At 36.5% G+C, this 13,893-nt stretch overlaps 1 protein-coding gene across 1 annotated transcript in view; it reads left to right on the forward strand.

Moving 5' to 3' along the window:
* The window catches only part of GPATCH2 (G-patch domain containing 2), a 180,352-nt gene that overhangs the window by 129,581 nt on the left and 36,878 nt on the right, over positions 1-13,893 (forward strand). Inside the window, exon 8 of the mRNA XM_046679824.1 lies at positions 4,195-4,265. Within this exon, the coding sequence (XP_046535780.1) occupies positions 4,195-4,265 (71 nt within the window). The remainder of the gene's footprint in view (positions 1-4,194; positions 4,266-13,893) is intronic.

Genomic DNA, 13,893 nt, shown 5'->3' on the forward strand with positions numbered 1-13,893 from the left:
AACAGCATAGGTGGTTATAATCCAGGGCAGAAAAGCAATCATTACAGTCTGTTGTTAAATGTTTAGGAATACCACAGAGAGGACACAATAAAAGCCACAGAAGAGAAGTGTGAAAGTTGGTTCACAAGTGGAAGGAATAACAGAGAGGCAACTAAACACAGCATCATTTTTTAATTTTTTTGTCTTTCTTAACTCTGAGGCTTTCGCTCCTTGAATGTCTAACGGTTTGACATTTTGACTGCGTTTACAGGTATCTTAAGGAGTCATGATCACAGTTTAGGTATTACTTAGTTTTCTTTTTAAGGTTGAGGACACTAAGAGGCTTAGTGTGAGGAGACTTGAGATTATTTTGTAGACATTTGAGAAGTTAGCTGTAAAGTGGCTGCTAATAGAAACACTCCTGAGCTTGAATGCCTTCTGAGCGTCCGCTAGTAAGGGAGGATCATTGTGGAATAAGAATTCTGCCCTTTGCTTCTTATTCTTCTGTTAGGCATTTGGAACTTTTAGTAATCTTGTAAAATCATCATGAATAGCCAACGAAATTCTTCACTCCCTTTCTATAACTATAAGAACCATTATCCAGTTCTGAACACTTCTCTCCCTGGTTTAACTCAGCAGTTTTTTCAATTGTGTACCTTTTGTAAACCTCACGTTGGACTAGGCTTTGTGTTTATGAATTTTCATGTGATTCTTATATGAGTCATTTTTTAATATACATCTGCAGGTCACTAATAAGGGAATTGTGTCTCCGTTTGGCCTAAGTCCAGCAATCTGAAAGTCGAAAGGTAAGAAGCACTTCGCACCATATTCAAAGTTCTATTTTTAATCAGAGGTGACATTGTTGAGTCAGAACCCTGAAAAGTGACCTCACTTGTGACACTGATAGGAGTCCCAGGAAACAGAAAAATTATCAATAAGATGATTGAAGAATTTCTCAAAACCTGATGAGCTATTCCTGCTTATTAGATCAGAGCCCAAGGATTCTTGTGTCTTTCCTCATGAATTCATGACCTGATTTCCGTCCCCACGTTTTTTGATTCTTTGGGGCACAGCAGAAAGATGTTGGGAACCTTTCAAACACAAATATGTGTCCTATTTGAGTAACACTCTGGATTAATTTTTTCATCTTTGTCCCTTACAAGATCTAGTTTCCCCTATGAACTTGTTAGACTCGTGGCCTAGAGATCTGAGTCTGTATTTTTTATCTGAGCTTGATTTTAAATTTGCAAAGGTACACCCAGATTTATAATTTTATTGATAAAATAGGATAATTTTGTGATGGCTTCTTAATATAGGTGCATTGTATTAGGTAACTCTTAACATTTGTCTCCTTTTACATACAAAGCCCATCAAAGCTATAAATTTGAGGAAGAAAAGACATCCTGATATGCATCTAATAGAAGGAGCTCTGACACTGGAGTACAGAGAGGGTGCTGTCTCATTTAAGTTCATCTGGGTGGTGGCCTCTCTGAGAACTATCCAGGCCTAATAGGTACAACCTAATACTTATGTTGGTCATTATAGTTGCATTTTTCAAAACTAAACTATGGAATTCTTTTCTTATTTCAGAACTTTATGTCTGGGATTTTGAGTCTTTTTTGTGTGTGTGTTTTTTTTGGTGAGGCAGATTGACCCTGACTGAACATTCCTGGCAATCATCCTCTTTTTGCTTGAGGAAGATTGGCCCTGAGCTAACATCTGTGGCAACCCTCCTCTATTTTGTATGTGGGATGCCACCGCAGCATGGCTTGATGAGTGGTGTGTAGGTCCATGCCCGGGATCCGAACCTGTGAACGCTGGGCCACAGCAGCAGAGCGTGCAAACTTAACCACTACATCATAGGGCCGGCCCCATGAGTCTTTTGTTTTAACTGTTTTAACACAAACCACAGGAATAATGTTCAACTATCTGTCTTTTATCTTAAAATTAGAAAAGTTAGTTAATTAGTACTATCAATTTAAAGCGGAGGTAGAGATTTCATCATGTCATCTGTAGCTATCTGTGTCACAAATGTTGGTTTGTATGTTATTTTTTCAAAGGCACTAGACTTAGAAATGCCAAAGCAATTAATTTTTTTATTTTCAGAAATAATTTCGTTTTCATGGTACGAAGTGTTTCTAAATTGAAACACTTTCAGATTAATGGACTTAAGATAAATGGTTGCTATTTTCTATAAGGAATCATAATGAGATATGGCTTCAGCTACATATCAGATACTAGATCTCACTCACTATTTCTTTATCTTGTTTATTCATTCATTCAGCAAATATTTATCGAGCACTAAAAACATTCCAGACACTGTGCTGGCCCTTTGGGATGCAGGCAGATTGAATAACTGAAACAAAGGGCCAAAGGCGAGTGAGAATGTGGTACACACCCCAAACTGAGAAGTCCAATATGGCTGGGACATATAATTTAGAAGTAAGGAGGTTAGGTTGGGGGTAGGAGGAAGTGTAGTAAATTACGAGTTTAGAAACGTAACCAAATTATGAAGGTACGTGAAAGCCTTGTACAAGATTTTAAGGTTTATTTGAAGAGAGTAATTAATCAGCTCCAATTTTAGAATTACTGGCTGCAATATGGAGGATGGACTAATTAGGAACCAGGCTGGAGGCAAGGAGGCCAGTTAGGAAATTGTTACAGGTGAGAGAAAATGATGGTCTGGACTAGGGTGGTGGTAGTGAGGATAGAAAGAAGTAGATATTTAAGAGAAATTTAAGATATACTTATTTAGTTAAGACATTCCTGAAAGAATGAATGTTATAGCCACATTCTTGGTGATCTAATTAAGTTCTATTCTTTCTCAAAGATAGCCAGATGTTGCTAATAATTGATTCTAAATGATGTCATTAAACAGTTCAAGGCAGTTATTTCATTAAAAGTTATTGAGACTGGTCAGACAATACCCACTGACAATCAGGCTCATTAATTATGATCATAATTGTAACATTTGAACATTTTCTCAGTATTTCTTATGTTCCACTCCGAGTGCTAAGCATTTTACACGGTTTATCTTCTTTAACACTGAGTGCAGCCTTCCAGGTAGATATTATTATGTCCGTTTTACAGATGGAGACTGAGACTTAGAGAGGTTAAGTACTTAGTGTAAGGCTACACAGCTTGTAAATGGTAGATCTGTGATGAAAACCTACTGACTTGTTAGTTACTGGCACAGCTGGGATTAGAACCCAGATCCATCCTGCCTTATTACTTCTAAGATTTCTATTTTTGTTAGGGTTAATTTCTAATACGCTGTACAATTTCTTTTTAGCCTGGTCTTGCGTATAATCATATTTCTGCGTAAATAAGATAAGCTACAGTTTGAGTGAACATAGTAAAGAGTACTGACTATTTGTTGTTTTTCCTTCCAATTAGTTAGGTAAAGCAAGTGTGAAGAGAAGTGGAAGGGGAGGCATTTTGAGGAGGCAATCAAATATATACATATTTCTAATTATAAATTTCCAAGCCAATAATTTCTTTGAAAAATAATGTTTTAAGTGTGTGTTTTTACCATGTTAGGCCAGTAAATACAGAGAATATAATATAAGATCTTTTATATCAGTGTAGGTGACAAAGCTTAAAAAAATTCACAGCCAGGGGCTGGCCCCGTGGCCGAGTGGTTGAGTTCGCACGCTCCACTGTAGGCGGCCCAGTGTTTCGTTGGTTCGAATCCTGGGCGCGGACATGGCACTGCTCATCAAACCACGCTGAGGCAGCGTTCCACATGCCACAACTAGAAGGACCCACAACAAAGAATATACAACTATGTACTGGGGGGTTCGGGGAGAAAAAGGAAAAAAATAAAATCTAGAAAAAAAAAAAAATTCACAGCCAAATGGAATAGTAGAGGCCATTGATAAGGAGGTTACATTATTTTAACCAGGACCACTCTGGAGACCCAGTATTTAAACTGAGTTCTAGACCTGTAGCTCTTGGCTGTATATTAAGAGACTTTAAGAATGGGTTAGCTGTCAGGGAAGCAATGGCCAGCAACTCTTAAGATGGTTACAAGAATGTCGGGGGCATCCCTAGCGAAAGTAGTAGTCTTTGTTTTAGGAGAAACCAGTAGGAAAAAAAAAGTAATGCAAGTGACCAAATAGTGTCCCTTTGAATTAGAAGAGTACTTTTTTACTTACAGAATAATATAATGAAAATGTTTTTGTTTCTACAACTTTGTCTTAACATTTTGTGTAGCATCAGCTTCTGAGAGATAACCGAGCGGAAAGAGGGCACAAGAAAACCTGTTCTGTGAAAACAGCCAGCAGGTAAGCAATTCAAAATCCCTTTTAATTCTGATCATTAAGTCATGGGCCATTTTTTTCATACAGATATGAATATGGTGAGTTGTAGTTGGATTGCTTTTGGTTCTAAAGAGCTAGCTTTAAATATTTTATGTATTCTTTACAAGAATCTATTTCAGAATTTCTACTAATGAAAAGAAAGGTAACATTTTATTGGTATTTTTAAAAGCTGGTAAGAAATAAAGACTGAAGTTTTAAAAGAAAAGAAAATTTCTGTCTCCCATAAGTAATGAATTTTTTATCAAGATTTAGAATAATTATTTGATTTTTTTAATTTAAGAAAGTAGAATTAGGGGCTGGCCCGGTGGCGCAGCAGTTAAGTTCACACATTCCACTTCGGCAGCCCGGGGTTTGCCCGTTCGGATCCTGGGTGCGGACATGGCACCGCTTGGCAAGCCATGCTGTGTTAGGTGTCCCACATATAAAGTAGAGGAAGATGGGCATGGATGTTAGCTCAGGGCCAGTCTTCCTCAGCGAAAAGAGGAGGATTGGCAGCAGTTAGCTCAGGGCTAATCTTCCTCAAAAAAAAAAAAGAAAAAGTAGAATTAATCTTTTTTCCCCAAACTTAATTGCTATTTAAACTTTATGAGAGAGCAACATGTATATTTATTCCAATAATATATAAATTATTTTATGGAAAATATACTCTTTTTTAAAAAAAAGTGCTTCTGGATTCTTGCTCATTTTATATTGTTGAGTTGATGTTATTTTCTTTCTTTAATTGAAAGAATTCGCCCCAGTTTATTGTTTTAGACAATATATTTTCAAATTCTGCATGTAGTGTTTCTGAAAACTTAATTTTTGTTTAGGTGAAAATGGCTATCAGAACTACTGCCCTGAGATTTAACTTACTCAATTTTTAACAAGATAATTGGCTTCAGCAGCCACCATTGCATCCCATGGCTTCCTGTTGCTTAGTGTACTAGCCACTGTGCTTAATATTCCCAAGAAAGCAATATGGCTTTGAAGTACCATGTTGTACAAACTCACCCTAACATGGAACCCACTAGATATCTGCAGAAGTTAATGTGAATCCTATCCAACATGCCTAATTTAGACAATCAAAAATTGTTAAACACATAATAAGTTGACCATCACTGATAGTCAACCTAAAACTATTATATTTATTTCTAAGAATGCAGATCCTAAAATTATAAAACATAGATTGTAATTATAATCTGTATAAATACAGATTATAAATAACTATGGATAAAATGTTTGTAGAAATAAAATGAGCAGGCAACTGATCATTATTAGAATTAATCCAGCAGAATTGAATAAAAAACATGTAATTGTTAGAAATAAGCAATATAATCGTTGAAGAGATAATTAGTGAAATGGAAGTACATCTGAAGAAATAGGCCAGAATATAGCATAAAAATACAAGGAGATGGAAAAATTAAAAAGTGATTAAGAGACACAGAAAAGGTCTAAGATATATTTGATCAGAGTCTTTGATGAAAAGAATAGAAGGCTGAAAAAACATGATGTTGAAGAGATTTTGGCTAAGAATTCCCAAAACTGGTGAAAGTTATAAACCCATAGACACAGATGCAGAGAGCATAGTGAGTATCAAGTAGAATAAATAAAAAGAAATCCACACTTTGTAGTATACTGTAGTACACCAAAACCAAAAGGAAAATCTTAAAAGAATCCAGAGAGAAAGGACGAGTTACCTTCAAAAGAATGACAGCTATACATCAGGTTTCTCAGTAGCAACAATGAAACCAGAAGACAGTGGACTCATCTTCAGAGTACTGAGGGAAAATACCTTGTCAACCTAAAACTGTGTACCTAGAAAGACATCTTTCATGTATGAAGATGAAGTAAAGATATTTTCAGATTTTTTAGAACTAAGAAAGTTTACTACCAACAGACCTTGGCTTTTTAAAGGATGTGTTTCAAAGAAATGATCTCCCAAGGAAAGTCTGAGATGCAAGAATGAATGCAGACCCGATAAATTGATAAAGATTTAGGTAAATTTAACCATTGTTTATATAAAAGGATAATAATAATAATATGTAATTTATAGGACTTTTCGGAAGACAGTCTAAAATAGCAGATACCACTAACATGTTAAATTGGTAGTATTGGTGATTATAGTTAAAGTCCAATCTAGGGTCCTTGAATTGTTTAGGATGTTTACTTCATTCATGTTTTAAGAGACTGATACTTGCTAAGACTGTATTGAGTATTCACGGTAAAATATCAGGAGTAAATGCTACATCGATAGAAGTGGAGGACAGCAGTGGTGGAATTAGAGTATTACCCCCCAAAAAGCCGTTTAAAATAAATCAAGGAAGAGGAAAAAAAAAGCATGGAGAAAATGGGACACCGAAAACAAGGTTAGATAATTTAATCAAATTCATATATCAGTAATCACAATAAATATTTATGGATTAAATTTGTCAGCTCAAAGAAGAACTAAGCAGATTTGATTTTTCTTTTAAAATCTAGCTATATGTTCTTTATAAGAGATATACCTGAAATATAATGACAAAGAAAGATGGAGCACTGAAGGATGGAACAGGATATGCCAGTTATTCTATAAAATAAAGCTCTCACGTGAGACAAAAGTGCTTAACAACAAAAGCCTTAATGAGCTTAAAAAGCCATTTAATGATAAAAGATTCAACCTACCAAAAAGATTGATAATTTTATTATTATAGACACTTAGTAAAAGAGCCTCAAAATATATAAAGCAAATATCAATATTAGTACATGGACAAACTCACTGAGCCACTATCACGGTGCTCCTGTGTCAGCATAACTCGTATTATTGATGGTTTAAGCCTTCAGAAAATGTGTAAACAGAAAATTTGTATAACACAAAATTAACAAACTTAATAGTGACTTTTGGTAGGCCCTTTCACCCAAACCATTAGAGAAAACACATTCTTCTCAAAGACACATGCAACATTTGTAAAAATTGGCCACTTACCAGGCCATAAAATGATATCAACAAATTTTAATGAATGTGTATCATAAAGATTCTGTTCCCTGACTTGAATGTGATTAAGTTAGAAATCAGATACAGAAAGATAATTTTTTAAAACGTTTACAGTTAAAAAATGCATTTCTAGATAACTCACGTGTCAAAAAATCATAATGATAATATCTAAACGTGTGGGTTGCAGTTAGATGGAAATTACAGGAAATTTTACTACTTTAAATATTTATATTAGAAATTTGGTGTTGTTCCTGTTCCTGTCATGATTCTGAGCTATTAAGATTACTGCTTCTCTCCCCAAGATCAACTCAGGAGGAATTTAGAAAGAGAAAAGAAACAGAAAGCTACAGGAAGCCTCTGGTGTTAGGGGGTGGGGGGCTGTTTTGAACTTGGGCATGTGGGGTGGGGGGCTTCGACTTGAGGCAGGAGACAGTGCAGCCTGGGTAAGGGGGAGTGAGGTGTGAGGAGAACCTCTGGAATTCTGTACTTGCTTATCACTGGCCATTGCCTTGGGACAAATGATGTCTACCCCATACAGAAAGATTCAGACCTCTGGTCCAAGTCTGTTTAGAAGTATGCCCAGAGTAGCTCGCAGTGGCGTATTTGTGAGGAAGTGGGAAAGCTTGATGGGACTAGGTCACAAATTATCATGTCTTCACTCCAGCTCCTATAAACCAAGAAGCTGGAGAATTACACTTCTAATTCTCTCTGGGAGTGAGGAGAGGGATTGAGAATTTTCCTGACCAGAGGAGTTCTTTTGTGAGATGGGGTGTGATGACTGTGGTCCTCTGGTCCCAGGGCCTCTCTGATCGAAGTAAGATTCCTTCAGCCCAATCACTGAACAGCTTGGAGCTGACACAGCAGACTGGCCTTTCCCCGTAGCACTGCCTGGTAGGTCAAGATAATGAGACATTTGAGAACAGCCATTTTGAAAGAAAAATTATATGTTGGATTACAGATTCCAAGAGAAGCAGAAATATTAGAACAAACAAACCAAAATATTTTAAATTAGCATAATAAATATTAACTAAAAGAAATCAGGACAATGTTAACCATATGAAGCAAGAAGTAGAACACATAATTAAGAACCAAATATTTAGATCTTTTTCAACTTTTCTCAGCAGTGTTTCATGGTTTTCATTGTATAGGTCTTACTCATATTTTATCAGATTTATCCCCAAGCATTTCATCATATTTTTTGATGTATGAAACATTGCTGAGAGAAATTAAAGAAGACTGCTTAACTGGAGAGAGATACCTTGCTCGTGGGTCAGGAGACACAATATTCTTAAAATGTCAGTTCTCCCAAAATTTATCTATAGATTTAATACAATCCAAATGAAAATCTTATCAGACTGTTTTATAGAAATTGACAAGCTAATTCTAAAATTCATATGGAAATGCAAAGGACTTAGCCAAACTTTAAAAAAAAAAAATGAGGTTGAAACGCTAACACTATCTGATTTCAGGACTTATTATAAAGAAAGTGTGGTATTGGTGCAAAGATAGAAAAATAGATCAATGGAATAGAGCAGAGTCAAGAAATACACTGACACATACACAGACAACTGATTTTTGACAAAGTACAAAGGCAATTCAGTGGTGAAAAAATACTGTTCAACAAATGGTGCTGAAACAACTGGATATCCATTTGCAAAAAAACGAACTTGGTTCAAGCCATACAGCAAACTTAAATAGATCATGGACCTAAATACAAAACCTAAAAATGTAAAACTAAGAAAACACAGCATAAAAATCTTTGTGACCTTGGATTAGGCAAAGACTTTTGGATAGAACCCCGAAACACAATCCAGGAAAGAACAAATTGATAAATTGGACTTAATCAAAATTGAAAACTTCTGCTCTTCAAAACACACTGTTAAGAAAATAAAAAGGCAAGCCACAGACTGGAAGAAAATATTTGCAAATAATGTGTCTGATAAAAGATTCGTATCAAGAATATATAAAGAATTCTAAAAACTCAATAAGAAATCAAAGCAATTAAAAAAGAAGCCAAAGTTTGAATAGACGCCTCACCAAAAAAGATAGGTGGGTTGCAAATATGCACATGAAAAGATGTTAAACATCATTATTCATTAGCAAAATACAAAGTAAAACCACAAAAGGTACCGCTCACACCTATTACAATGGCTAAAATGAAAAAGGCTGACCATACAGAATGTAGACGAAATGGAATTGTTTTGGGGAAACTAAGATAGTGCAAATGCTCTGGAAAGCAATTTGGAAGTTTCTTAAAGTGATACATATAGACCTACTGTACAGTCCATGTGAATGCTTAAAAGGCTTGTATACAAATATTCTTAGCAGTGTTATTCATAATAGTTAAGAAAAAGAAACAGTTCCAATGTTCATCAGCAAGTAAATGGGTAAACAATCTGGTATATTCATACAGTGGAATACAACTCAGCAATAAAAAGGAATGAAGAATTGGTGCAGGTAATACATTTATGTAGAATTCTAGGAAATGGAGACTAACACATGGTGGCAGGAAGCAGATCAGTTGCTGCATGGGCATGGGACGAGGGCTGGGGAGGTGAGGGAGAGAAGGATTGCAAATCATCGTAAAGAAACTGTTGACAAGGTGATGGGTATCTACGTTATCTTGACTGTGGTGATGGTTTCACATGTGTATTTGTATGGCAAAACTTATCAAACTGTATACTTTAAATATGTGTCATTGACACTACACCTCAATAAAGGTCCTTCAAAAAAAATTTTTTAATGAAATCCTCCATGACTTCCTATTTCATTCCAAGTAAAAGCCAAAGCCTTTATCTCAGTCTTCAAGGCCGTATGTGATCTGGCCCTGCCCTTCTTTGCCTCCTACCTGACCTCATCTCCTCCTACTCTAACTCTTATGCACTTGCTTCTGGCACAGTGCCTCCAGCACACCAACCTCACTCGTGTCTCAGGGCCCTTGCACATGCTGTTCCCTATACCTAAAACACTCTCCCTGCAACTATCCATGTGGCTTGCTCCCCATTTCCTTCAAGTCTCTGCTCAATGTCGGAAAGGCCCACTCCACCGATACCATCATTCTCTGCTTTGTGTGTCTTCCTTTTGTCTCTGTTACCCCTCTCTTTAAGCTTCCTGAGGACAAGGTCTTTGCTGTACTCACTCGTATATCCCCAGTACCAAAAGCAGTGCCTGACGAGAAGGTAGAGAAAAGGGAACCCTTGTGCACTGTGGATGGCAATGTAAATTGGTGCAACCACTATGGAAAACAGTATGGAGGAAAAAAATTAAAAATAGAACTACCATGTGATCCAGCAATCCCATTCTGGGTATTTATCCAAAGAAAAAGAAAACACTAACTTGAAAAGATATATGCTCCCCTATGTTCATTGTAACATTGTTTACAATAGCCAAGATCTGGAAACAACCTAAATATCCATTGACAGATGAATGGATAAAGAAAATGTGGTGTGTGTATGTATATATAGATAGATAGATAGTCACACAGTGGAATATTAGTCAGCCATAAAAAAGAATGAAACCTTGCCATTTGCAGCAACGTGAATAGGCCTTGAGGGCATTATGCTAAGTGAAATAAGTTGAACAGAGAAAGAGAAATACCTTATGATCTCACTTATTCTATATTTGTGTGGAATCTAAAAAGAAAAAAATAATAAGCTTAAAGATAGAACAGATTGGTGGTTGCCAGAGGAAGAGTGTGGGAGTGTGCAAAGTGGGTAAAGGGAGTCAAAGGTACACACTTCCAGTGATAAAATAAGTCAGTCGTGGGGATGTAATGTACAGCATGGTGACTGTGGTTAATGATACTGTATTGCATATTCGGAAGTTGCTAAGAGAATAATCTTAAAAGTTCTCAGCACAAGAAAAAAGTTTTCAAACTATATATTGTGACAGATGTTAACTAGAGTTGTCATGGTGATCATTTCACAGTATATACAAGTACTGAATCATTATGTTGTACACCTGAAACTAATATAATGTTGTATATCAATTATACATCAATAAAAAAAAGAGAGCCATTTTCAATTAAAAAAATAAGTAAAAGAAAACAGTGCCTGATGACATAGGCAATGAATATTTGTTGCGTAAACTATTTGTAGAATGAATTTAAAATTGATTCTACGGCAGTAGAGTGCCCTGAATAAGTGTGCAGCCTCTGGAATTTTAGCGCCTGGCTTCTAACCCCAGTTCACCACTTACTAGCTGGGTGACCCTGAGCAAAATACTTAACCTCTCTGTCCCTGAGTTTACTCATCTGTAAAATAGAGAAAATGGTAGTACCTGCCTCAAAGCATCCTTGTAGGGAATGCATGAGTTCATGCCTATAAGGCATTTAAAATGTAAAAGCTCAAATGTCAGCTGTTACTGCAAGTATGATATTGTTATTTCCATCTGTGTATTTCCTAAGCACTTGTTAAATTTTATTTTTCATCATGTTTTTGTTGTATATAGTTTAGAATGCCAAATCCTTCTCTAAGACTTATAACCAAGTACGGCAGGCCTCAGGCCTGTCCTTCCCCATTCGCTAATTTCACCTTTCAAAAGCAACTGCTTTCAGCTCTCAGCTGTTTCTTCTAGTATTGACCTAAAGTACATGCTTATATTACTATTTCTTGAAGTTCTTAACTTCCCGCTGTGTGCCCTCCATACACAACACACGCACACACCATATCTGCATTTCTTTCCCTCCTTCTCCCTAATAGTTATAATATTCAGACCAAATCAGTATTCAGTGTTTGCATTAATATGGTTATGGGTGTAGATATTATTCATAGATGTATAACTTTTCTGTTGTGCTAGAGATAATGGTCTTGTTCTTCTTTGGCCTTGTTTTCTCTGTGCCTGTCCCCAATTCATCAACCACCTCTACACAGAAGTATAACTTCTTTCGAGTCTTTTTCTTGCTGGCATCCCTCTTGAAGATCCATTCTGGACCGTTTACTATCTGGACCTGCTGCACATCTGATGTCCTGGAATTTCTCTTCACTATCATCCTGGGGATTTTCTTCATCTCTTTCCTATGTGGGATTACCTGTTCCCTGGATCCCACTCCATTATTTTTCCTGAGCTTTCTGGAGAAGAGAACAGGCGTGGTTAAATTTGTGGGACTTCACATGTTTGAAAATGTCTTTATTCTAGTCTCACATTGATTGATTTATCTGGGAATTGAATTCCAGTTTGGAAACCATTTTGCCTCAGGGGTTGGAAGGCATGGCTCCAATGTCTTTTAGTTCTCATTGGTTGCCATTTTCTCTGTTCTCCTATTATTTGGATGTTGGAGCACCCTTAGAGGAGCCTCCAATTTTTTTTTACCTTTTCTTTGATATATTTTTGTCTTCTTCAAAGATTTCCAGGCAATTTTATCAGCATTATGTTCCAAACCTTTTATTGAGTAAAAAAAATTATTTTTTCATTTGCAAGAGCTCGCCTTGTTTCTGGAACATTCCTTGCATATATACTCTTTGTCTTGTTTTCTGGATGCAGTGTACTTTCTTGTCTCTCTGAGGGTATCAGTTGTGGTAGGCATGGGGCAATTTGTAAAGGTGAGATAAACACAAGGAGTTTATCAAGTTGATTATCAAGTTTAATATTAAGTACAAGATAAAAATTCTTCACCTTCCTTATTTATATGCATTTTTTCATGTTCCTCCCTTGAAAGTCATTTTCTTTCTTAGTATTTTTAATAGCATCTTGACTTTTCTTCTCCCTTTTGGATGTTGTGGAAAAACAGAAAAGTTAGAGAAGAGAACTGTCATGCATTAGTAAATTTTAGGATCATTTACTCCCAAAATGTACCAGGCAGGTAAGAAAAGCTAAGTACCCAAGCGGTCTGCTGTTAACAGCTCAAAGCTGAGATTTTGAAGTGTGTGACTACAGCCTGCTCTTGACGTGGGCTTTCCTCACTGGACCTCTGGATGATAAAGGGCTGTGCAGTCATGGCGTTAGCCTTCGAAGTATAATACACATCACCCTCAGCTCCTGGGGGAATTTTCCACACCTTCATGGAAAGGTATAAGGGACACATTTACCAGTGCCACTAACTCTCATGCAGTTGGGTAATTTTTTGGGTGTCCAGTTCCGAGCATTTCTCCTTTTTTTGCCACATTGACTTCAGTGTTCATCAGGGGTGTTTAAATCACTGATGGATGCAGGACAGTTGTCTCTTAGGCTATTTTATGTCTAACAGTACCGAGGAGGTGACAACCTGTTAAGGTCTCCTTGAAACAAAGGTCCCCCCCAATGACTCGCCCTAATAATTTCAGTCGGTTCTCTCAGGAAGTTCCAGTTCATGAGCAGTGGACTCTGTTTTTCAGGGTTTCCTATACTTCCTCGTCCTAGAGGGCAGCCTTCCTTTGCATTTCTTAACTTGCTTCTCACTCTTGACGTATATCCTCCCATGATTCAGTTCCCATCAACAGTGATCATCGTGGCGTGCCATTCCATCATCTCCTAATAGTTATTAACGAAATATTTTATTTGATCATATGTTTATTGTAAACATAATTAACATTCTCATTCTTCTCAGAGATGATACTTAATGGATCCTATAATCAAACTTTTGACTGATTCTTAACATAGGTATAATGTAAACTAATTTAAACAAACATTAATGATTAACAGAGGTATAGTTTAATCTAATTGATT

The sequence above is a fragment of the Equus quagga genome, chromosome 12, assembly GCF_021613505.1.
Source record: "Equus quagga isolate Etosha38 chromosome 12, UCLA_HA_Equagga_1.0, whole genome shotgun sequence".
Classification (NCBI taxonomy): domain Eukaryota; kingdom Metazoa; phylum Chordata; class Mammalia; order Perissodactyla; family Equidae; genus Equus; species Equus quagga.